This window comes from Mobula birostris, chromosome 6 (genome assembly GCF_030028105.1).
Source record: "Mobula birostris isolate sMobBir1 chromosome 6, sMobBir1.hap1, whole genome shotgun sequence".
Taxonomy (NCBI): Eukaryota; Metazoa; Chordata; class Chondrichthyes; order Myliobatiformes; family Myliobatidae; genus Mobula; species Mobula birostris.
The window spans coordinates 41846730-41872464 of NC_092375.1; the positions used below are offsets into that span (position 1 = coordinate 41846730).

At 41.9% G+C, this 25735-nt stretch overlaps 1 protein-coding gene across 11 annotated transcripts in view; it reads right to left on the bottom strand.

Annotated features, from left to right (window-relative positions):
- Window positions 1–25735, bottom strand: part of spag17 (sperm associated antigen 17) — a 287464-nt gene that overhangs the window by 111049 nt on the left and 150680 nt on the right. For all 11 annotated transcript variants that reach the window (XM_072260331.1, XM_072260332.1, XM_072260334.1 and 8 more), the window contains 5 exons: window positions 23317–23428; window positions 14346–14480; window positions 12123–12233; window positions 6819–7027; window positions 6513–6645 (listed from right to left, as the gene is read on the bottom strand). In XM_072260331.1, coding sequence (XP_072116432.1) covers window positions 6513–6645; window positions 6819–7027; window positions 12123–12233; window positions 14346–14480; window positions 23317–23428 — 700 coding nt within the window. The remainder of the gene's footprint in view (window positions 1–6512; window positions 6646–6818; window positions 7028–12122; window positions 12234–14345; window positions 14481–23316; window positions 23429–25735) is intronic.

Here is a 25735-nt window from a genome sequence, read left to right on the forward strand (position 1 = left end):
AAGGGAAAGAGAGAATAAGGAAAGTTAAGAAAGATAACAGAATTAACGGGGCAGAAAACTCAGAAAGGGATCAGAGAGTATGGCCAAGTGTAATAGGAATCGATGTGAAAGGTGAGGGGAGTTGTAAGTATAAGAAATAAAGTGGATGAGCTTGAGGCTCAGTTGGAAAGTGGCAAGTATGATGTTGTAGGAATAACAGAGACATGGCTGCAAGAGGACCAGGGCTGGGAAATGAATATTCAAGGGTATACGTCCTATCGAAAGGACAGACAGGTGCGCAGAGGGGGTGGGGTGGCTCTGTTGGTGCGGAATGAAATTCAGTCCCTTGCGAGGGGCGACATAGAATCAGGAGATGTAGAGTCAGTATGGATAGAACTGAGAAACTGCAAGGGCAAAAAGACCCTAATGGGAGTTATCTACAGGCCCCCAAACAGTAGCCTGGATATAGTGTGCAAGTTGAATCAAGGGTTAAAATTGGCATGTTGCAAAGGTAATGCTACGGTTGTTAGGGGGGATTTTAACATGCAGGTAGACTGGGAAAATCAGGTTGGTACTGGACCCCAAGAAAGGAAGTTTGTGGAGTGCCTCCGAGATGGATTCTTAGAGCAGCTTGTACTGGAACCTACCAGGGAGAAGGCAATTCTGGATTTAGTGTTGTGTAATGAACCAGATTTGATAAGGGAATTCGAGGTAAAGGAGCCATTAGGAGGTAGTGACCATAATATGATAAGTTTTAATCTACAATTTGAGAGGGAGTAGGGAAAATCGGAAGTGTCAGTATTGCAGTTGAACAAAGGGGACTATGGAGCCATGAGGGAGGAGCTGGCCAAAGTTGACTGGAAAGATACCCTAGCAGGGATGACAGTGGAACAACAATGGTAGGTATTTCTGGGAATAATACAGAAGGTGCAGTATCAGTTCATTCCAAAGAGGAAGAAAGATTCTAAGGGGAGTAAGGGGCAACCATGGCTGACAAGGGAAGTCAAGGATAGTATAAAAATAAAAGAGAGGAAGTATAACATAGCAAAGATGAGCAGGAAGCCAGAGGATTGGGAAACTTTTAAAGAGCAACAGAGGATAACTAAAAAGGCAATACGGGGAGAAAAGATGAGATACGAAGGCAAGCTAGCCAAGAATATAAAGGAGGATAGTAAAAGCTTCTTTAGGTATATGAAGAGGAAAGAATTAGTTAAGACCAAAGTTGGGCCCTTGAAGACAGAAGCAGGTGAATTTATTATGGGGAACAAGGAAGTGGCAGACGAGTTGAACAGGTACTTTGGATCTGTCTTCACAAGGGAAGACACAAACAGTCTCCCAGATGTAATAGTGGCCGGAGGACCTAGGGTAACAGAGGAACTGAAGGAGATTCACATTATGCAGAAAATGGTGTTGGATAGACTGATGGGACTGAAGGCTGATAAATTCCCAGGGCCTGATGGTCTGCACCCCAGGGTACTTAAGGAGGTGGCTCTAGAAATCGTAGACACATTGGTAATTATTTTCCAATGTTCTATAGATTCAGGATCAGTTCCTGAGGACTGGAGGGTAGCTAATGTTATCCCACTTTTTAAGAAAGGAGGGAGAGAGAAAACAGGGAATTATAGACAAGTTAGCCTGACATCAGTGGTGGGGAAGATGCTGGAGTCAATTATAAAGGATGAAATAGTGGCACATTTCGATAGCAGTAACGGGATCAGTCCGAGTCAGCATGGATTTACGAAGGGGAAATCATGCTTGACTAATCTTCTGGAATTTTTTGATTATGTAACTATGAAAATGGACAAGGGAGAGCCAGTGGATGTAGTGTACCTGGACTTTCAGAAAGCCTTTGATAAATCCCACATAGGAGATTAGTGGGCAAAATTAGAGCACATGGTATTGGGGGTAGGGTACTGAAATGGATAGAAAATTGGTTGGCAGACAGGAAACAAAGAGTAGGGATTAATGGGTCCCTTTCAGAATGGCAGGTAGTGACTAGTGGGGTACTGCAAGGCTCGGTGCTGGGACCGCAGCTATTTATAATATACATTAATGATTTAGGTGAATGGATTAAAAGTAACATTAGCAAATTTGCAGATGACACAAAGCTGAGTGGCAGTGCGAAATGTGCGGAGGATGTTGAGATAATGCAGGATGACTTGGACAGGTTGGGTGAGTGGGCAGATGCAGTTTAGTGTGGATAAATGTGAGGTTATCCACTTTGGTGGCAAGAACAGGAAGGCAGATTACTATTTGAATGGTGTCAAGTTAGGAAAAGGGGAAGTACAACGAGATCTTGGTGTCCTTGTTCACCAGTGACTGAAAGTAAGCATGCAGTGAAGAAAGCTAATGGCATGTTGACCTTCATAACAAGGGGAGTTGAGTATAGGAGCAAAGAGGTCCTTCTGCAGTTGTACAGGGCCCTGGTGAGACCACACCTGGAGTATTGTGTACAGTTTTGGTCTCCAAATTTGAGGAAGGACATTCTTGCTATTGAGGGAGTGCAGTGGAGGTTCACGAGGTTAATTCCCGGGATGGAGGGACTGTCATACGTTGAAAGATTGGAGTGACTGGGCTTGTATACGCTGGAATTTAGAAGGATGAGAGGGGATCTGATTGAAACATATCAGATTATTAAGGGATTGGACACGCTAGAGGCAGGAAACATGTTCCCGATGTTGGGGGAGTCCAGAACCAGAGGGCACAATTTGAGAATAAGGGGTAGGCCATTTAGAACGGAGTTGAGGAAAAATTCCCAGAGAGTTGTGGATCTGTGGAATGCTCTGCCTCAGAAGGCAGTGGAGGCCAGTTCTCTGGATGCTTTCAAGAAAGAGTTAGATAGAGCTCTTAATGATAGCAGATTCAAGGGATATGGGGAGAAGGCAGGAACAGGGCGCTGATTGTGGATGATCAGCCATGATCACAGTGAATGGCGGTGCTGGCTTGAAGGGCCGAATGGCCTACTCCTGCACCTATTGTCTATTGTATTTACTTTGAAACTAATGGTATTGTGATCACTTGTTCCCCTACACAAATTTCTGTCTCCTGCCTTGTTTCATTCCTTAATAGGAGATCAAATATCACACACTCCCTCATTTTGACCTCTGTGTACTGATTAAAGAAACTTTCCTGAGCACATTTGACAAACTCTATCCCATCTAGTTCTTTTACAGTATGGAAGTTCCACTGAATATGTGGAAAATTAAAATCACCTACAATCAATAAATTATGTTGCTATTTAAATTATGTATGTGATCTGTCTACAAATTTGTTCCACTAAATGCCGTAGATTGTTGGGTGGTCTATAACGTACACCATTAATGGTCTTATGGTCTCATTAATGTGGTCAAACCTTTCTTATTCCTCATTTCCACCCATAAAGCCTCACTAGCTGAGTTCTCCAGTCTGTCCTGATTGAGCACTGCCATGACATTGTCCTTGACCAGTAACACCAGCCCTCCTCCTTTAATTCCTCCCATTCTGTTGCATCTAAAACAATGGAACACCAGAATACTGAGCTGCCAGTCCTGCCCTTCCTGCAACCAAGTCACTCTAATGGCTGCAATATCATAATTTCATGTGTTGATCCATGCCTTTCCATTGAAATAAGTGCAGCTCAGAACATTTTGTCGCACCATACTCAACCTTCTGATTCCTGGCTTTGTCTGAAGTCTTAACAACATGTCTCCACAATCTCTCCACCATCTGTTCTGGCACTGTGTTTCCCAATCCCCTGTAACTCTAGTTTAACTTCCAGCAGCACCCATGCTTCACCCCATGCAGCACTGGCAAACTTTCCAGGTAGCATATCAGTCCTCCTCCAGTTCAGTTGCAAACTGTCTCTTCTGTACGGGTCCCACCTTCTCTGGAATAGAGCCCAATGATCCAAAAATCTGATGCCCTCCCTCCTGCTGCATACAGTTCTGATCGTCCCACTATGGGAAGGATGTTGAGGCTTTGGTGAGGGTGCAGAAGAGGTTTACCAGGATGCTGCCAGATTTAGAGGGCATGTGCTCTCACGAGAGGCTGGATAAATTTGAGTAGCTTTCTCTGGAGCTGTGGAAGCTACGTGGACATCTGATAGAGGCTTATAAGATTATGAGAGGCATAGATGGAGTAGACAGGGAGCATCTGTTTTCCAGGGTTGAAATGTCTAATACCAGAGGGCATGCATTAAAGGTGAGAGGTGCTAGGTTCTAGTGGGATGTGAGGGGTAAGTTTTTTCACTCAGATAGTTGCCTGGAATGTGCTGCCTGGTATGGTGGTAGAGGCAAATACTTTAGAGGCTTTCAAGAGACGTTTAGATAGGCACATAGATGTAAAGAAAATTGAAGGATATGGACGTTGTGTAGGTAGGAGGGATTAGTGTATAGGTGTTTTTGATTTGCTTTTCAGCTGGTTCGGTACAACATTGTGGGTCAAAGGGCCTGCTCCTGTCCTGTACTGTTCTAGTCCACACCAACTCCTTAGCCATGTGTTAAACTGTAGGATCTTCCTGTTTCTGGCCTCACTAGCACATGGCACGGGTAGTAATCATGAGATCACAGCCCTGGAGGTCCTGCCCTTTAACTTCCTGAACACCATTTACAGAATCTTGGCACTCTTCTTACCAACAGTATGTAATTGCTACCTACATGGACTACGACCTCTGGCTACTCACCCTCCCACTCAAGAATGCAGAAGCCACACTCAGATTGGAGGACCAGCACCTTATATTCCGTCTGGGTAGCCTCCACCCTGATGGCATGAACATTGACTTCTCTAACTTCCGTTAATGCCCCACCTTCCCTTCATACCCCATCATTTATTTATTTATTACATTTTCTTTCCCCTTTTTTTCTCTCTTTGTCTCTCTCACTATAACTCCTTGCCCATCCTCTGGGCTTCCTCCCCACCCCTTTCTTTCTCCCTAGGCCTCCTGTCTCATGATCCTCTCCCTTCTCCAGCCTCATATCCCTTTTGCCAATCAACTTTCCAGCTCTTAGCTCCATCCCTCCCCCTCCTGTCTTCTCCTATCATTTTGGATCTCCCTCCCACCCCCTGCCTTTCAAATCTCTTACTATCTCGTCTTTCAGTTAGTCCTGATAAAAGGTCTCGGCCCAAAACGTCGAATGTACCTCTTCCTATAGATGCTGCCTGGCCTGCTGCGTTCCACTAGCATTTTTTGTGTGTGTGGCCTAATTCTAATCCTATTTCTTGTGGTCATGGCAAACAAGATGGAAGATTAAACAAAATGAAGTCCCTAACACTGAAATCATTATCTAATCGCTCCAGCACCATTATATTCCCTCTGCAGAATGGGACGTATGCAGGATTACTCCAAAAATCACCTGCAGTTCTATAATAATAAGTTACCCTAGGGTTGCAGCCATTAGCCTTATGATACAGTATTCACAAATCACTAAGCAAATTTGAGATATGGAAGGAAATTTACTCTTGTGGAATTCAAATAAACAAACAGTTTTCTCCCATCCCACACTTCTTGGCACATGCATACTTGTTATGGGAAATTACAATACTTGAATTTTCTAGGAACACAAAACCTCGTATCCCAAAGATCACTTGTGCATCCATTTATCTATCTGTCTGCTTGTTTGTTTATTTATTTAGAAATGCAGCACAGTGTACAGGCCATTCAGCTAATCAAGCCTGTGCTGTTCAATTACCACCTATATGACTAATTAACCTACTAACCTGTACATCTTTGGAATATGAGAGGGAAGTGGATCACCCAGAGGAAACCACACAATCTCAAGAACTGAAGCAAGATAATAGCATAAATCACTTTCTAAATTGCACACAATCTCAATGCACCATATTTCTTCTCTGAAGGATTAATATCCTGGAATTCACAATGTCATTATGACTATTTGTGAAATTCTCTGGAGGCTACTTCAGTAAATATATTTAAGACAAGGTTGGATAGATTTTTGCATAGTAGGAGAATTAAGGGTTATGGGGAAAAGGCAGGTAGGTGGAGACGAGTCCGTGGATAGATCAGCCATGATCTTATGGATTGGCGGATCAGGCTCAATGGGCCAGGTAGCCTACTTCTGCTCCTATTTCTTATGTTCTTATGATAGCAAAACTACTGAAATCAAGTAAAGGGCAAATCACTAAATTCTTAGGTCAACTAGGAATGGAAATAAATGTACTCTTACCAAGGCTATCCATACCCCAAGGACATTTCTTTTCAAGAGAAAAGTAAATGTTCAAACTATAAGGTCAATTTGCAAGATAATTACATTAACATCAGATGTTTTCTTTGGATACTCTTGTACTAATCAAATTTAGATACTGATGAAGCAACAGTTAAGTTTTTGTTCTGTAGCAATGTCTATCTGCACAGTGTCAGGAAAAGAACCAAATAATGCTACATTCTGTAACACAGATGACAGAATATCAGGAATGAAACATCTTTTACACTTTAGTGACCAGCTTCATTTGCTTGATGTTAGAAATCAAGTGTAAAGTCATTTTTGATCAAATGTAGCAAGCAAAATTTGAAAAAAATGTACACTAATGTGACAGACCAATGGAACGTTCTGTGAAGAATGTTGTCAACAGTCCATCTGGAGAACATGCATTCAATCGCAAGAACACTGGAGGTTCTGGAACATCTTCTGGGGTTGGTGCAGGTACTAGCTCAGTCTGTTGAATTTCCACCTGTACAAGGAAGCATGGAAAACCTTCACAGAAAAGTAAAATGCTGGATTACCTTTTATCACTGCCTTCCTTTTTCTCGGCTTTAAAGAATTCTTCAGTAGTATTGAAATTAACTTGATAATATCTAATCATATAACATAAACAAAGAATATAGTAATGAATCCAAAATGTACCTTTGGTTCTTTGATTGGTTGGAGTGGTTCCTCTACAGGCGCACTTGAAACAATTTCCTTCTTATGCTTCCCTTTTCCTGAAGGGGCACTTTTATTCTTAGAGGATTTATCTGTTTTAGCAGTGGGTGGTGGAGTAATAACAGGAGCCGGTGTAGGGGTATGCACTGGCGGCATATTCAAAATTTCAGCTAGTATTGGATCTTCTTCAACTATAGATAAAATATTTGAATGTATGTTTACTGCTCCCTTTACTCACACTATCCTTACTTATCTGAGTTATGTTTACAGTAACAGTTATGAGACTAGACTTCTTCCTGGCTCCTCTACTTCTTGTCACTAGCCCTTTCTCTGTATCTTGTATTCTTCTCAAACACCATACATTTATCCAATTGCCTCTTAAAGGCTACAGTGGAATCGGCATATATCTTAGCAGTGCATTCCAGATTTCAAACACAAGTTGCAAATAAAAATGTTTTACCTTTGTCATTCGTAATTCTCTAATTTTTATACCCATGGCCTCTAATCCTTAACCCCTCAAACCCACCATCCACTGTCCAGATCCTGCATTGTTTTAAATATTTCCATCAGATTACTCAGCTGCCTTCAATACTCCAAAGGGAACTGTCCTGACTCTCTAATGTGCCCTTGTAGTTGTCCCATATACTGGGAAGCATTCTTGAAAATCTTTTCTGGACCTTCCTTGATGCCCTCACATCTTTCCAATATTACTGCAACTAGAATTGAACACAAAGCTTCACTTGACCCCTTCTACAAGCATTTTGTGGAGCTACTGTATACATTCTTTGTTTTTGTATTCTACAGTTCCATTGGTAAAGCCAAAAATTGCATTTGTCTCATTAATCACTTTCAAATAATGCCCTGTTACTTTTACTGATTTGTGTACACATTCCCTCAGTCTGCCTCTGCTGCTGTATCCATTTTTGAAGCGTGTTCTAGAATTTAATCTATATTGCCCTACAGAAATGTTTCACCTCACATTTCTCCATATGAAACGTCATCTTTCCATCAACAAGCCTGCATCAATCATGATGCAATCTACCACTATCTTCTTGATAGTGAGAAAATGTGGTTTCCACTTCCAAGTCCTAATTATCATTATACTGTAGACAAAAATGCAAAAAGAAAATCAAAAAAATTCAACTTCCTTCAGTCTAAAAAAAAATCATTCACCAAGGCCTATGTTATCTGTTGCTTAGCCAATTTCATTTGTCTGCTATCAAAATCCTTGCTGTGACATGTACTTCAGCTCTGCTAATATGTGCTTATGTGGAATCTCAAAAACATTCTCACAGTTGATGCAGTTCTCCCTTTGCAATGTTATCTATTACCTTGTCATAAAAACTCCATTAAGTTAGTTAAACATAACTTGTTTTTGACATGCTGGCTTACCCTGATAAATCTATTTTCATCCAAGTGACTACTAACATTATCTAATTGATGTTTCTAAAAGTTTTTCCATGGCTAAGGGGAAACTAACAGACCAATAGTTGTTTGGCTTGTCTTTACATCTTTTTAATATGTGAGTAACGTGTACTATACTTCAATCCTCTGGCACCAACCCCATAACCTACAGCACTGGGATATCATTGTCAGCAACCATTGATTTCCTCCTGTACTTCCCTGAAAATTCATGAATGTACCACTTCAGTAACTGATCAACTTTAAGGTCAACCAATATTTTTAATATTTCTATGCTTTCAACTTTACACATATCCAATGCCTAAAATAGCTCCTCCTTTATCATCAATTTGGTAGCAGTCTCTCCCTTGGAAGGGTAAGTACAAAATATTATAGAGTGTCTTAATGGTGCCCTAAGCTTCCATATGCAAGTTCCCATTTTTCTCCATGAACTACACAATTTTCTTTACATGCCCATTAAATACATTTGGATTTCCATTTATTTGCACAGCTTATCCTTCTCCTTCCTGCATACAGGCAGAGGCTGAAGAGCAAGGCTCCAGAGATTAGGGCAACAAAGAGGTGGGCATGGGAGGCAGAGGAGGAGCTATGGAATTCCTTTGAGTCAGTGGACTGAGAGCCGTGTTCAACTCTCATCTGTGGATCTGAATGAATACTCCATGATTGTCGCAGACCTTATAAAAATAGTTGAAGGCGAGTGTGTCCCACAAAATCATTCAGAGTCTTCCCTAATCAGAAGCCCTGGATGAACCATGAGACCCGCAGTCTGCTGAGGGCCAGATCAGAAGCATTCAGGTCTGGTGACCAAGAAAGCTACAAGAGGTCCAAGTACAATCTTCACAAAGCCATGTCACGGGTGAAGTGGCAGTTCTGGACTAAACTTGAATCAATGAAGGATGCCATATAGTTGTGGCAGGGTTGGAATGCTATCACTTTTTATAAAGTAAAATCAAGTAACATAGCCAAAAACAGGGCTTAGTTTCCAGATGAACTCAATGCCTTCTATGCTTGCTTTGACCATTAAAACATAGAGAAATGCCACAAACTCCCACAGCCCCCGAAAATCCTGTGATTTCAGTTTCTGAGGCTGACGCGCGAGTGTCCTTCAGAAAGGTGTACCAACAGAAAGCATCTAGCCAAGATGGGGTACCTGGTCAAGCATTAAAGACCCGTGCTGATCAACTGGGTGGAATATTCACTGAGATCTTTGACTTCTTGCTTCGGCAGTCTGAGGTACCAATCTGCTTCAAGAAGACTTCAATTATACCGGTGCCTAAGAAGGATGTGGTAACCTGCCTCAATGACTATCATCCAGTAGCACTTATAGACATAGACATACTTTATTGATCCCGAGGGAAATTGGTTTTGTTACAGCTTCACCAACCAAGAATAGAGCATAAATATAAATCCACAGTGAGGAAGTGTTGTGAGAGGTCTGTGATGAAACATATCAACTCCTGCCTGAGAAACCACTTGAATCAACTCCAATTTGCCTACCAACACAAGAGGTCCACAGCAGATGCCACCTTGTTGGTTCTTCACACAACCCTGGAAAATCTGAACAGCAAACGTGCTCTTTATCGACTACAGCTCAGCATTCAATACCATCATCTCCTCAAAACTTATCAATAAGCTTTAAGACCTTGGCCTCATTACCTCAAATTCCACACTTGCAGATCCCAATCAGTTTGGATTGCAACAATATCTCCTCCACAATCTCCAACAGCACAGATGCACCACAAAGCTATATGCTTAGCTTCCTGCTCTTCTTGCTTTACACTTATGATGGTGTGGCTAAGCACTGCTCCAATGTCACATACAAGTTTGCTGACTGTCGTAGGCCAAATCAAAGTTGGTGATGAATCAGCATATAGGAAGAAGATTGAAAATCTGGGTAAGTGGTGCCACAACAACAACCTCTCACTCAATGTCAGCAAGACCAAGGAGCAGAAAATTGAATTCAGGGAGAGGAGACCAGAGGCCCAAGAGCCAGTCCTTATCAGAGGCAGACAGGGTCAGCAACTTTAAATTCCTCAATGTTATCATTTCAGGAGAACTGTCCTGGGCCCAGCACACATGTGCAATTACGAAGAAAGCATGGCAGTGCCTCTACTTCCTTAGGAGTTTGCGAAGATTCTGCATGACATCTAAAACTTTGACAAACTTCTATAGACGTGTAGTGGAGAATATATTGATTGGCTACATCAGAGACTGGTACGGAAACAGCAATTCCCTTGAACGGAAAATCCTGCAAAATGTAGAGGATACGGCCCAGTCTATCACAGGTAAAGCCCTCCCTACCATTGAGCACACGTACACAAAGCATTGTTGCAGGAAAGCAGCATCCATCATCAGGGACACCTGCCGGCCAGGACATGCTCTCTTCTCATTGCTACCATCAGGAAGAAGATACAGAAGCGTCAGGACTCACAGTATCAGGTTCAGGAACAGTTATTACCCCTCAATCTTTGGCTCTTGAACCAAAGGGGTTAACTTCACTTGCTCCATCATTGAAATGTTCCCATAACCAATGGGCTCACTTTTAAGGACTCTTCATCTCATCTTCTATATAGTTATTGCTTATTTATTTATTATTATTTCTTTCTTTTTGTACTTGCACAGTTTGTTTTCTTTTGCACATAGAAATGTCCTTTCTTATGTCCAGTTGGTGTAATCTTTCATTGATTCAATTATGGTGAATTTATTGAGTATGCCCACAAGAAAACAAATCTCCAGGTTGGATTGTTTGCAGGTTATTAGATTGTTCAGAGTCATGATGCAAACATTTAATTGTTACGGACTATAATAAGCATACAATACAAATAACACACATAAAAGTTGCTGGTGAACGCAGCAGGCCAGGCAGCATCTCTAGGAAGAGGTACAGTCGACGTTTCAGGCCGAGACCCTTCGTCAGGACTAACTGAAGGAAGAGTGAATAAGGGATTTGAAAGTTGGAGGGGGAGGGGGAGATCCAAAATGATAGGAGAAGACAGGAGGGGGAGGGATGGAGCCAAGAGCTGGACAGGTGTTACTCACTCTTCCTTCAGTTAGTCCTGACGAAGAGTCTCGGCCTGAAATGTCGACTGTACCTCTTCCTAGAGATGCTGCCTGGCCTGCTGCGTTCACCAGCAACTTTTATGTGTGTTGCTTGAATTTTCAGCATCTGCAGAATTCCTGTCGTATACAATACAAATATTTGTTTGCCAATACCTTGGTCAGGAAGCAATATTCGACAAATGAAATGCAACATAGAACACACAGCAAATGCTAACTCGGTTGTGATTGAGTCGAAACCATCACAGACTAAGTCCTCCTGCTATTAGTAATATAAAAAGCAGTATGTGAACTGAAGTCATACATAAATTCAGAACAATCAGCATTGTTTGGGTGCTTAACACTGAAAATCCTTAGAGTTCAGATGCAGATTAGCTCACAGTTGTTTGCTTTTGTTCTGTATCAGTCGTAACAGGAATAGGGTCCTTGAGAAGATCTCCAAGTAATGTGCTTACAAATACCTATTACACTTTTTTCCTTTTTCCTCCTCTTCCTGATTCTCATGTTTCCCCATCTCCTCTTCCTCTGCCTATACCTGTTGCTTTCTCCAATGCTCTTTCTGCTGGCAAAGACTGAATCCTCCTTATGGAAAAGTTTGAAGAACATAATGTAATAATTTTGAAACAGCCGACAGCTAAAAAAAAATGACAACCATTCACCAAAGTTAAAAATCAGCTGCAAATGAAAATATACCAACTACTTTGCATACTACTGTATTGTAGATAACAATATAGTTTGTGCTTATGCAATTAACATAAATCAATTTTAATTGTGCCGTCAGAATTTTATTTTCTTTTGTTTCTTTACCTTTCTGTTCCTTCTCAGGGGCATCTTTACTAAGTGTTAAAATTATTCCATCATCAAGGACAGCTGAGAATGATTCAAACTTGCTAACAGATAACTTCGTCCTTTCTCCCTCTGCATGAATTACACAATTGCACAGAATCAACTTCTTTTTCAAAAAACAGAAGCCTTTAACATCCCAGCCATCCATAATTTTACAGAGGATACTTAAAAAACAGGTTTCTACTGTTTCTAAAATTATTTTTGAAGTACAATACAAAAAAGTAATAAACACTACAAAAATGACAATTGATCAAATTAAAAAGCAAAGTCATAAAGAAAGAAAAATAAACAGCATTTTGTATTAACACATACAAAGTACTGGAGGAACTCATCTAGTCAGGCAGCATCCATTGAGGGCGATAAACAGTCAATATTTTGGGCTAAGAACCTTCATCAAGACTGGAAAGAAAGGAGGAAGAAGCCAGAATAAGTAGGTGGGCGAAAGGAGAGATGTGCAAACTGCAAGTGATAGGTGAAACCAGGTGAGGGGGAAGGGGGTATGAAGTAAGAAGAGTGGTAGCGATAGGAGGAAGAGATAAAGGGTTGAAGAAAAAGGAATCTGATAGGAGAGGATGGGGGACCATGGAAGGAAGGGAAGGAGAGGCTCCAGAGAGAGGTTAGCCAAATAGGCAGGCTAGAAGAAGAGAAGAAGCAGAATGGAGATTGGAAAAATAGAGAAGCAGGAGAGGTAAGAAATTACCAGAAGTTTCATAAGTTGATATACAGTAGAGGTGGCCATGGAGCAACATGTTTGTATTGAAATGGGTGGCCATTGGCAAATCCCGCTTTTTGTGACAGATGGTGACAAGGTAGTCAACAAAGTGGTTCTCTGATCTACATTGGGTTTCACACAGGAAGCACTGGATATAGTAGATTACTTGCAAATGAGATGTCAACTCACCTGTAAGGATTGTTTGGGACCCCGAATGATATTGAGGGAGGAGCTGTAATGGCAGGTGTAGCACTTATACAGGGATAACTGCCAGGAGGAAGATCAGTTGGAAAGGACAAGTAGACAAAGGAATCATGTAGAGAGCGATCTGTATTGAAAGTGGAGAGTTGGAGAGGGTGGGTAAAGTGTGCTTCGTGGTAGGATCCCGTTGTGGATGACAAAAGTGACAGAGAATGAACTGTTGGATATGGAGGCTCACAAGGAGGTAGATAAGGACCAGAGGACTTTGTCCCTTTTAGGATGGCAGGAGGATGGAAAGAGGGCAGATGTGCAGGAAATGCAGAAGATGTGGGTGAGGGGAGCATTGATAGTGGGGGAAAGTAATCCCCATGCTTTGAAGGAGAACATCTCAGATACAGAAGTGTATCCACTTTGAAAAATGAGCCAATCACAGCCAGGGAACTTAAAGTGATTGAAGTGACCAACAGCATGCGAGTCGAGGTATGTGGACAGGACTTCAGTGGGGCAAAAGCAAGCAGAAACAATGGGCCTACCTGTACAGTCAGGTTTGTAGATTTTGGGTAGAAAGTAGGAATGAGCAGTGGTGGTAAGGGAACTATGAGGTTGGTGGCAGTGGATGGGAGATCTTCAGAGTCGAAGAGGGTGGTAATGGTGTGGGAGACAATGGCCTGATGCTCCTTACTGGGGTTCAGGTGGTAGATAAGAAGAGATGTCAGAGTTGTCACTTAGCTTCAGCAAGGTAGAGGTCAGTCTGCCAGACTACAACAGCGGCCTTCTTGATTTACAGTATTTTGTATCATTTCAGTGGCGGGTCAGAATGAAATAGAGAAGAGAGCTGATATGATAACATGTTTACATATTTTTGTGATACTTTATGTTGATTGCACCAGAGATGCTGGAAGCATTTTACATGTGAAATATAAAAGTCCACATACAGGGAAGTCTGCTCATTAACAGCATATGTTTAAGACCAAAAAATGCTCTGAGAAATTGCATTTTGGAAACCAGGGGCATAAACAACTGTCATTATAGACCCACTGGATGTATGAAGAAAACCTGGTTTTATCCAGTCACAGTCATCTCACACACAAAAATCATTTTAAAGGTGGGGAAATGTATTTGAAATAAAAAAGCCATATTGCCATAAGACAGACATTGTACTATACAACTATGATCATAAATCAACTGTAATCAATTTTGTAACATAATTGAAATTAATTAATTTATTAAAAGCATAAGTATCAAGGATACCCGCAAATATTTAATCTCACCTTCGTTAATGGTTTCAGACTGTTTTCTATCTTTTGGAACAACTTTGTTTTCATCCAAACTCTTTATAGGATCTGTGATGTAGGTGAAGAAATGATGATTGTCCTTCATTAGACATACCTGAATTATTGTCGAACCTATTGCAAAGAACAACAAAATACTCTGTAATAATTTGGTAATAATCCTTTGTTGTTTAATGACAATGAAGTTAAACTATTTATTCAATTAAAAAAATAAAGAAATAAAAAAAACTTTGCCCGGTAATTAACTACATCATGACTACATCAGTACAATTACTAGATGTATGCAGATGATACCAAGATATGTGGATGGGTAGTGCTGCAGAGACAGGGTGTCCGTAGAAGCTCTTGAACAGGTAGGGAGAGTGGGCAAAGAAGTGGCAAATTGTATATAGTATAGAGATGTGAGCTTATGGACTTGACTAGAAGAATAAAGATGGATTTTTTTTTTCCTAAAGGAGTAGAAAGTTCAGAATTCAGAAATGCAAAGGGGCTCAGGAGTCCTAGGGTTTCCTCAAAGTTAACCTGCAGGTTGAATTGGTAGTAGGCACTATAGTGTAGTGGGGCAGCAGGGTAGCATAGTGGTTAGCATAATGCTATCACTGCACTAGTGACCTGGTTTCAATTCCACTGCTGTCTGTAAGGAATTTGTAAGTTCCCCCTGTGACTGCTTGGGTTTCCTCTGGGTCATCTAGTTTCCTCTTACATTCCAAATACCACGGATTAGTAGGCTAATTGGCCATATGAGTGTAATTGGGTGGTGCAGGCTTATTGGGCTGGAAGGGTCTTTAACTATTGATGTACAGAACTGAGGTAATTTCCTGTGACCTGTCCTGGGGAATTAACTGGACCCACCCTGTGCTAGGCAGAATTTAATGCCAAAAATACTTACATTTCCATAGGATGAACGAATATTGTTTAATGAAATTATTTAAAGAAATTGTTTAATTGCCTTAATTTTTGTAATTTTTCAGAACAATTTTTATTTGTCTTAATACATTTTGAATGTCAGAAACATTGACTGTTTAACTATTCTGGTTAAGCCAGGAGCATGAAGGTGCTTTTAACTTCAAGTGATCCACACTAATCATGTACATTGTATGATGGTCAATGGAAAGTATCAACAGCAAGTTACTGATTAAGCTTTCCTTTACTTTCTTAATAAATGAGAAGATGAAATGGTGGCGAATGACTCCAGTAAGTTTATTTTTCTCTTCTGCAATAGGAAGTAAAAGGTCAGTGTAACACATTTGATTGTAAGTTCTGTAGTGTATTTAAAATTTCAGTAATATGTGAGTAATATCGTAAATATATTGTTTGATTAAGCATTCTATGTGGTTTACATAATTCATTATGGGTTATATGTAAGAAGTACATGAATGGCATATGTCAGTACACCACCATGTCATACCTGAATTCCTCACTAAAGAAAGAAAACTAAGCAGACCATCATCCTGGCTTCTGTGCTTTTCTTTTGATTAGTTTTTGGAGTTGCAAAACATAACAGTGGTGAATAGGAAGTTTTAAAACAAAGCTGAGAGGATGAAAATACCTGCTGAAGTGCAGCATGCTTTTCTTTGGAAGGGGAGAAAGAAGTTTGAGTAAAAAAAAAAGGCAGAAGATAGATGAAATTAACAAGCAATATGTATGGCCATGGGTTCATAAACAGTGTATACCAGGTGGTGATAATAATAATAAACTAAAAAAAACCAGAAATGGCTAAATTGGAAAGATAGACACATTCAATTGCACGACAGGTAACTGGCTGATGTATACTGAACAAATTGAACAGTATTTTGAAGCAAATGAAATAGCTGATGAAAAATGAGTGCCAGTATTGCTGAGTGCAATGGGTGGGAACGCATACAGTTTGCCTAGAAGCTTAAACGCAAACAACAGGAATTCTGCAGATGCTGGAAATTCAAGCAACACATTTCAAAGTTGCTGGTGAACGCAGCAGGCCAGGCAGCATCTCTAGGAAGAGGTGCAGTCGACGTTTCAGGTCGAGACCCTTCATCAGGACTAACTGAAGGAAGAGTGAGTAAGGGATTTGAAAGTTGAAAGGGGAGGGGGAGATCCAAAATGATAGGAGAAGACAGGAGGGGGAGGAATGGAGCCAAGAGCTGGACAGGTGATTGGCAAAAGGGGATACGAGAGGATCATGGGACAGGAGGTCCGAGAAGAAAGACGGGGGGGGGGGGGGAACCCAGAGGATGGGCAAGAGGTATATTCAGAGGGACAGAGGGAGAAAAAGGAGAGTGAGAGAAAGAATGTGTGCATAAAAATAAGTAACAGATGGGGTACGAGGGGGAGGTGGGGCCTAGCGGAAGTTAGAGAAGTCAATGTTCATGCCATCAGGTTGGAGGCTACCCAGACGGAATATAAGGTGTTGTTCCTCCAACCTGAGTGTGGCTTCATCTTTACAGTAGAGGAGGCCGTGGATAGACATGTCAGAATGGGAATGGGATGTGGAATTAAAATGTGTGGCCACTGGGAGATCCTGCTTTCTCTGGCGGACAGAGCGTAGGTGTTCAGCAAAGCGGTCTCCCAGTCTGCGTCGGGTCTCGCCAATATATAAAAGGCCACATCGGGAGCACCAGACGCAGTATATCACCCCAGTCGACTCACAGGTGAAGTGAAATTCTGCTCTTAAACGCATCTCCCCCATTTCACGTACATCTGCTTTCACTCCATCCTCCCGCCACCCCACTAGGAATAGGGTTCCCCTGGTCCTCACCTACCACCCCACCAGCCTCCAGGTCCAACATATTATTCTCCGTAACTTCCGCCACCTCCAACGGGATCCCACCACTAAGCACATCTTTCCCTCCCCCCCTCTCTCTGCATTCTGCAGGGATCGCTCCCTACACAACTCCCTTGTCCATTCGTCCCCCCATCCCTCCCCACTGATCTCCCTCCTGGCACTTATCCGTGTAAGCGGAACAAGTGCTACACATGCCCTTACACTTCCTCCCTTACCACCATTCAGGGCCCCAAACAGTCCTTCCAGGTGAGGCAACACTTCACCTGTGAGTCGACTGGGGTGATATACTGCGTCCGGTGCTCCCGATGTGGCCTTTTATATATTGGCGAGACCCGACGCAGACTGGGAGACCGCTTTGCTGAACATCTACGTTCTGTCCGCCAGAGAAAGCAGGATCTCCCGGTGGCCACACATTTTAATTCCACATCCCATTCCCATTCTGACATGTCTATCCACGGCCTCTTGTACTGTAAAGATGAAGCCACACTCAGGTTGGAGGAACAAGACCTTATATTCCATCTGGGTAGCCTCTAACCTGATGGCATGAACATCAACTTCTCTAACTTCCGTTAGGCCCCACCTCCCCCTCGTACCCCATCTGTTACTTATTTTTATGCACACATTCTTTCTCTCACTCTCCTTTTTCTCCCTCTGTCCCTCTGAATATACCTCTTGCCCATCCTCTGGGTCCCCCCCCCACCTTGTCTTTCTTTCCGGACCTCCTGTCCCATGATCCTCTCGTATCCCCTTTTGCCAATCACCTGTCCAGCTCTTGGCTCCATTCCTCCCCCTCCTGTCTTCTCCTATCATTTTGGATCTCCCCCTCCCCCTCCAACTTTCAAATCCCTTACTCACTCTTCCTTCAGTTAGTCCTGACGAAGGGTCTCGGCCTGAAACGTCGACTGCACCTCTTCCTAGAGATGCTGCCTGGCCTGCTGCGTTCACCAGCAACTTTGATATGTGTTGCCTAGAAGTTTTACTACTTCAACCAAACCAGCGAAAATGAACTTTACCGATATCATGAACGTAATGCAGGAACATTTAGAACCAAAACTATTGTTGATTGCAGAAAGGGATTCTATTTCTGCTTATTTGGCTGAATTGCAGAAACTGTCTGAGCATCAGTGATGCACTGAGATCTTCTAGTTTATGGAATCTCATAAGAAAGAATTCAAAAAATTGCTCTTAACTGAAGCACAGCTCATGATTAAAAGAGCAGTTGAAATCATTGCAACAATGAGAACAGCAGCCAGAGACACAACTAAGTTGCAGTGATAAAAGTGAGCATGAACAAAATTGCAGTGTCTAAACAGAAACTGGTCTGGCCAAACAAATTGTGTTACCATTGTGGCAGGGGCTCACATGCACCAAACCAAAGCAAATTTAATCATGGAACTTGCAGAAAATGCAACAAAGTAGGGCACATACAAAGAGCATGTTGGACAAATAAAAGTACAGTAAATGGACTGCACAAGGAAAAGAAAAAGATAAAAAGTTGCAATTTCAAAAATGGATACATTTTGTGCTGTCAACAACTTGTGATTGTGCCAGATAATCTGCCTTTGCAGCTTCATTACATTAGCACCTAATTCTATAATTTGCTTGAAAAAGATGAAGAACTGAGAAATGAGAATGTGGCAGTTTATATAACACATAAACTATACAACTAGTGTTGCAGGTGTTCCAGAATGTACTGCAGCCTTGGATTAGGCAGTCTTAGGCTGCAATCAATGGTACAATTTTTAACCCTGATAATGACATTGAGAATTAGTATCTCCCCTTAGATAAAATGGCACATAAATAGAGGAGTGGGAAAAATAATATGCAGATAGTCCAAAAAAAGGGCAAACAAACCTTAATTTATCAGAAGGAAAAAAAATTGATGGACAAACTTATTTGAAAAATGGAAACATTTCTGGAATAAAAATGCTATTTCTCCATGAGAAAGCTATTGCACTAATCAATTAAGAACACACATCAGCGATTTAAAGCTCAAACACTAACCACAGGATCTGCAAGGACAGTTGATTTGGAAGTTTAAAATCATTAAAGTTAGTCTTCTTGTGTAAGGAGAAAATTTTACAAAAGGTATATTTGATTCCTCCTAGGTACGTACAAAGTGTGTACTTGTAAGCCAAAATCATGACAGTTTGGAACCTGAAGAACAGAATCTTGAATGAATCTCTTGTACGATAAGATGGACTCTTGGCCTCAAAACTGACCTTGTTTCTTGGTCTGACACCTTATTGTTTCCCCGCTTTGTACTCTTTTGGTAGCTTTTACACTTTATTATTGTTTTACCTTACTCTAGCTCAATACAGTGTAATGATTAAATCTATATTAACAATATAAAAACATAGAAACACAGAAAACCTACAGCACAATACAGGCCCATCGGCCCACAATGCTGTGCCCAACATGTATTTACTGAGAAATTATCTAAGGTTACACATAGCCCTCTATTTTTCTAAACTCCATGTACCTATCCAGGACTCTCTTAAAAGTCCCTATCATATCCGCCTCCACCACCATCGCCAACAGCCCATTCCACGCACTCACCACTCTCTGCATAAAAACCTTACCTCTGACATCTCCTCTGTACCTACTTCCAAGCACCTTAAAACTGTGCCCTCTTACATTAACCATTTCAGCCCTGGGAAAAAGCCTCTGACTATCGACACGATCAATGCCTCTCATCATCTTATACACCTCTATCAGGTCACCTCTCATCCTCCACTGCTCCAAGGAGAAGAGGCCAAGTTCACTTAACCTATTCTCATAAGGCATGCTCCCCAATTCAGGCAACATTCTTGCAAGTCTCCTCTGTACCCTTTCTATAGTTTCTACATCCTTCCCGTAGTGAGGTGACCCGAACTGAGCACAGTACTCCAAGTGGGGTCTGACCAGGGTCCTAAATAGCTGTAACATTACTCTCAGCTCTTAAACTCAATCCCACGGTTGATGAAAGCCAATGCACCGAATGCCTTCTTAACTACAGATTCACCCTGCACAGCAGCTTTGAGTGTCCCATGGACTCGGACCTCAAGATCCCTCTGATCCTCTAGAGATGCCTATCAATATTGGGGAAATTAAAATCTCACACCACGACAACCCTGTTATTATTGCTTTTCCAGAATCTGTCTCCCTATCTGCTCCTCGATGTCCCTGTTACTATTGGGCAGACTATAAAAAATACCCAGTCGAATTATTGACCCTTTCCTGTTTCTAACTCCCACCCACAGAAACTCAGTAGAGAATCCCTTCATGACTTCCTCCTTTTCTGTAGCCGTGACACTATCTCTGATCAGTAGTGCCACACCCCCACCTCCTTTGCCTTCCTCCCTGTCCTTTCTGAAACATCTAAAGCCTGGCACTCGAAGTAACCTTTCCTGCCCCTGAACCATCCAAGTCTGTAATGGCCACAACATCATAGCTCCAAGTACTGATCCACGCTCTAAGCTCATCCGCTTTGTTCATGGTGCTTCTTGCATTAAAATAAGACACATTTCAAACCAACAGTCTGAGTGCATCCCTTCTCTATCACCTGCCTATCCTCCCTCTCACACTGTCTCCAAGTTTTCTCTACTTGTGAGCCAACAGCCCCTTCCTCCGTCGCTTCAGGTCGATACCCACCCCCCAGCAATTCTAGGTTAAACTCTCCCCAACAGCCTTAGCAAACCTCCCTCCCAGGATATTGGTCCGCCTCGGATTCAAGTGCAACCTATCCTTTTTCTACAGGTTATGCCTGCCCCAAAAGATGTCCCAATGATCCAGAAATTTGAATCCCTGCCCCCGCTCCAATCCCTCAGCCACGCATTTATTCTCCACCTCACTCTATTCCTATACTCACTGTCGCATGGTATAGGCAGTAATCCCGAGATTACTACCTTTGAGGTTCCGCTTCTCAACTTCCTTCCTAACTCCCTGTAATCTGTTTTCAGGACCTCTCCCTTTTCCTACCTATGTCATTGGTATCAATATGTACCACGACCTCTGGCTGTTCACCTTCCCACTTCAGGATATCATGGATGCAATCAGAAACATCCCTGACCCTGGCACTTGGGAAGCAACTACCATCTGCATTTCTTTCTTGAGTCCACAGAATCATAGAAAACAGAGAAACATAGAAACCTACAGCACAATACAGGCCCTTTGGTCCACAAAGCTGTGCCGAACATGTCCCGACCTTAGAACTACCTAGGCTTTACCCATAGCCCTCTATTTTTCTAAGCTCCATGTAGCCATCCATGAGTCTCTTAAAAGACCCTACCGTTTCTGCCTCCGCCACCGCCACTGGCTGCGCATTCCACGCACTATTCTCTGCGGAAAAAACTTACCCCTGACATCTCCTCTGTACCTACTTCCAATCGCCTGTCTGACCCCCTAACTATAAGAGTCCCCTATTACTGCTGCCTTCTTCCTTTCCCTACTCTTCTGAGCCACACTGTCGCTTCCCCCAAGTAGGCTATCCACCCCAACAGTACTCAAACAGGAGTACATATTGTTAAGGGGGGCAGCCACAGGGGTACTCCCTAGTAACTGCCTCTTGCCCTTCCCTCCCCTGCCTATTACCCACTTATCTGTCTCCCGAGGCCCCGGTGTGACTACTTACCTATAGCTCATCTCTATCACCTCCTCACTTTCCCTGACCAGACAAAGGTCATCAAGTTGCAGCTCCAGTTCCCTAACTGGTCCCTAAGGAGCTGCAACTCAATGCACCTGGTGCAGATGTGGCCTTCTGGGAAGCTGGGAGTCTCCCGGACTTCCCACATCTGACACCCAATACAGAACACTGGCCTCACAGACATGCTTCCTGTTTCTATTCTTCACAGATAACCTACCTGGCCTCAACCTGTTATCACTGAAGCCCCATTGAGCCAAAGCCCTCCTACTCTGTCTCCCTCCACTCCGTCGCCCACTTCTCCGACACCTGTTCGGTAAAGCTGTGTCCTTTTAAGCTTCCTGCTGGTCTAACTCGCTGACATCCACGTGCTTGTGCAGTCGTCCCTCGAATATACAAGAATTTTTTTTAATGTATCTTGGTACATGTGGCAATAATAAATCAACACCAATGCTGAGTTGTTCTTGGATGCACATTCTTGAGATTAGATAGTGGTAAAGAATGCTGTACAGTATTGCAGAAATGCTGTTCCTATCTTTGAGATTTCTTCTAGGCTAAGGATCACAAGAGACAAAGGAATACAGAGTGGTAATATGACTGAATAGAGAAGTACTGGGACAAGAATTATACTAGGTTTTTAAAGGCTATAATGGAGGGACAATTTTTTGTGTAAATTGGGAAACTTTCCTTAGGCTAGTTAGGCTGTGCTGGCACTAAGACAGAGAATAGACTGCAAAACAGGCTGTTGAACTCTGAGGTTATTTCCTTCATTGTATAGATTGTCTTTAAGTATTATTTTGTTTGCTTCTCTATTTTATTAAGCATTTTATTTAATTCTGTATTTTATTCCTTTTATAATTCTAATAATTTCTTACTTTATTAGTAACACATCAGCAGCACTAGTCTATCTTCATCAAGCAAAAAAACACAGAAAGGTGCCAGAGTAAGGGTCAGAAACATCATGAAGGATCTCACCCAGTCTGCTCATGTAATGTTTGTCCCACTCCCATCTGGGAAGAGGTTATGTAGCATCCATACTAGGACCATTCAACAGTTACATTCCCCTAGTAGTAAGGCTGATCAACTCCTGAACACCCCTAACCACCACTACTTTACCATTTCCTGTCAGTCACTAAATGTAGAGACATTCTTGTGCTTAGTGTCACTTTACGGACACACAATCAATCTATGTATAGGATCTATCTTATGTATTTATATTTATTCTGTTTTTATTATTATTGTGTTCTTTATCTTATTGTGTTATTTTGTGCTGCATCAGATCGAGATTAATTCATTCTCCTTTACACTTGTGTACTGGGAGTGACATTAAGTAATCTTGAATCTTGTAACCTTTAACTCACATTAGTGCCTTCTTTGTTTGAAAATATTTCTTGTTGCTGATTCGGGAAAGAACAAGGAATGAAATATCAAAATATTTTGTTATATCTTTGATTTCACAGACTACACATTTCAGCTTCTTAACACTGTTAAAGGTGTTGGACAATTAGAAAAGCATTTGATGCAGCTGTATTCGCTCAGTAAAGGGTTATTCATAGTTTAGCAGTTACCATGTAAAAAGTTCATGATTTTCACTTGAATTTGTCCTCCATCAACAGGAAAAAGAGACTTGACTTCTCCAGATACCTGAACCAAATCATTTCCAAAATTGTAGCCAGTAAACTGCAAACAAAAACAGACAAGAGATTGTCATTGAATCTCAAACAAAAAGTCTTTGTTTTGTAGTCAACATAAAAATAAATTTGTATGAAACAAATTTAGTAGTTTTACCAAGTTATATGGAATGCTTTTAAATTATGCCATGGAGTTCAGATTAACACTTTAGTTTCTGGCAATAACCTGGGTGGCAGGAGGCTAAAAAAAATCAGATAGAGAGGAACTTGACAATCCCCCATTTAGGAAAGCATATGATACACACATCACCTCTCTCTGTCACGACAATTATGGATGCTGTTATATACTATAGGGATTGTATAATTTATTACCCATTGGTTCTGCCCCAGCAAAATTGTGCATTAAAAGGTACTTGTAATAGCAGTAGTTGGAGAGTTACAAGTCAGAGAACTGCTTTGACTAATACCGCAGCCTTGTGGTTTACTCTTCAGTTAATTTGCATATTAGTCCAAAAGGATGTTATTGGCAGTTATTTGATTTGTCTAAAGCACCTTGCAATGTCTGAAATTGTTAATAGAGTAATTTTTGCACATTCATATCATTAAGCCCAATGCAGAATGTAGATATTATTTGGGCTCTGACTTGCTTAGTTGATGCTCAAAAATGCTTACCTGTTACAATGTATATGTTGTATAGCAGGTCACTTTGTGTAGCTTCTAAAAAAGGGTTAAATGGAGAGACCCATTATTCTGTCAAAAACAGATTTTTGAAACTCTGAAATTCTGAAATCTTTATCTGCCACAGTAAAATGTTAGAGGCAAGATTTTCAGATAACCAGCAAGCTATTTGAACTTCCCAAACTGCATGTCATTGAGAACATATTGTTTCAGTATATTCCTAGATGTAGTCTTTCATACGAAGGATGACCTTCAGGCATTTGATGAGGCCCAACACAAACCACAGCCTTTCCAAAAACGACAGGTCTCTGCACTTATTTGTCAATGGAACCTCAGCCCTAGACTCGTGGATTGTTAAAGCCGGTGTTAAAATCAATGAGGACATGTCAAACTATCATTTCTCTCCAGCCAATGGCAGTAGCCTAAAACTAATTCCAATGAAACACTTCAATTATTTACTTCAATTTCCTACTGAATTTATTGCATTTCTTGCATGCTGTGTTTTCAACAAGAGCACTGAAATGAGATGCAGTAAAAAAATTTTCTATCCCAGCATGTGAAGACAGACTCTGGCGGATTGAGCGGATGAGACCAATGGAAGGTCCAACGGTCAAGAAGACGGTCTCTGCAAGCGTCGTGGAACGTGTAGAGCAGGACAAGACACAGAAGACGTCTTGGTCATCCACTGCGCCTAGTCCCATCTCCAGCCGTCTAGACTCTGTCTTGCCACTGGATCCAGATGGGAATTGGGAAGAGAGAGTGAGGCTGACGCTGCGCAACTATCCCTCACTTAGATCCAAATCAAGCGCTAGTCTTGACACCATCACTATGGTGTCAAGGTCCTCATCGATGCCAACGATGGACGAACAACACAACACAATGAAAAACAAGGATGTAATAGATAGGAATCATCTCTAAGTTGCAGGATAAAAGAAGCTGGGTGACTGCCAGGAGAGGGAAAGGAAAGAGTACCCCTGTGGCTGTTCCTACCACTTTGGATAAGTTGGAGAGGGGTGGGTAGCAGCCAAGCAGGGGAAAACCACGGTGACTGGATTTCTGACGCTGAGTCTGGCTCTGTGGTTTAGAGGGGAAGGGGGAAAAGAAGAGTGCAGTAGTGATAGGGGATTCCAGAGTTAGAGGAGCAGAAAGAAGATTCTGTGGATGTAAAAGAGACACGAAGATCACATGTTGCCTCACAGGTGCTAGGGTCAGGAGTTACTCGGATCAGGTCCAAGGCATTTTAAAGGGAGAGGGTGAACATCCAGAAGTCATGGGACATATTGGTACCAACGGTGTAGGTAGGAAAAGGGATGAGGCCCTGAGGAGAGAATATAGGGAGTTAGATAGAAAGCTGAAAAGTAGGACCTCAAAGTTAGTAACCTCTGGATTGCTACCTATGTCATGCACTAGTGAGAGTAAGAATAGGATGATTTGGCAGATGAATGTGTGGCTGAGGAATTGGGGCAGGGGAGCAGGATTTTGGATTTCTGGATCATTGGGTTCTCTTCTGGGGAAGGTATGACTTGTACCAAAAGGACAGGTTACAGCAGGATTCAAAGGGGTTCAATATCCTTGCGGGCACGCCTGCTAGAGCTGTTGTAAAAGGTTTAAACTAATTTGGCAGGGAGGTGGGAACTGCAGTGATAGGGCTGAGGATGGGGCAGTTTGTATACAAGTT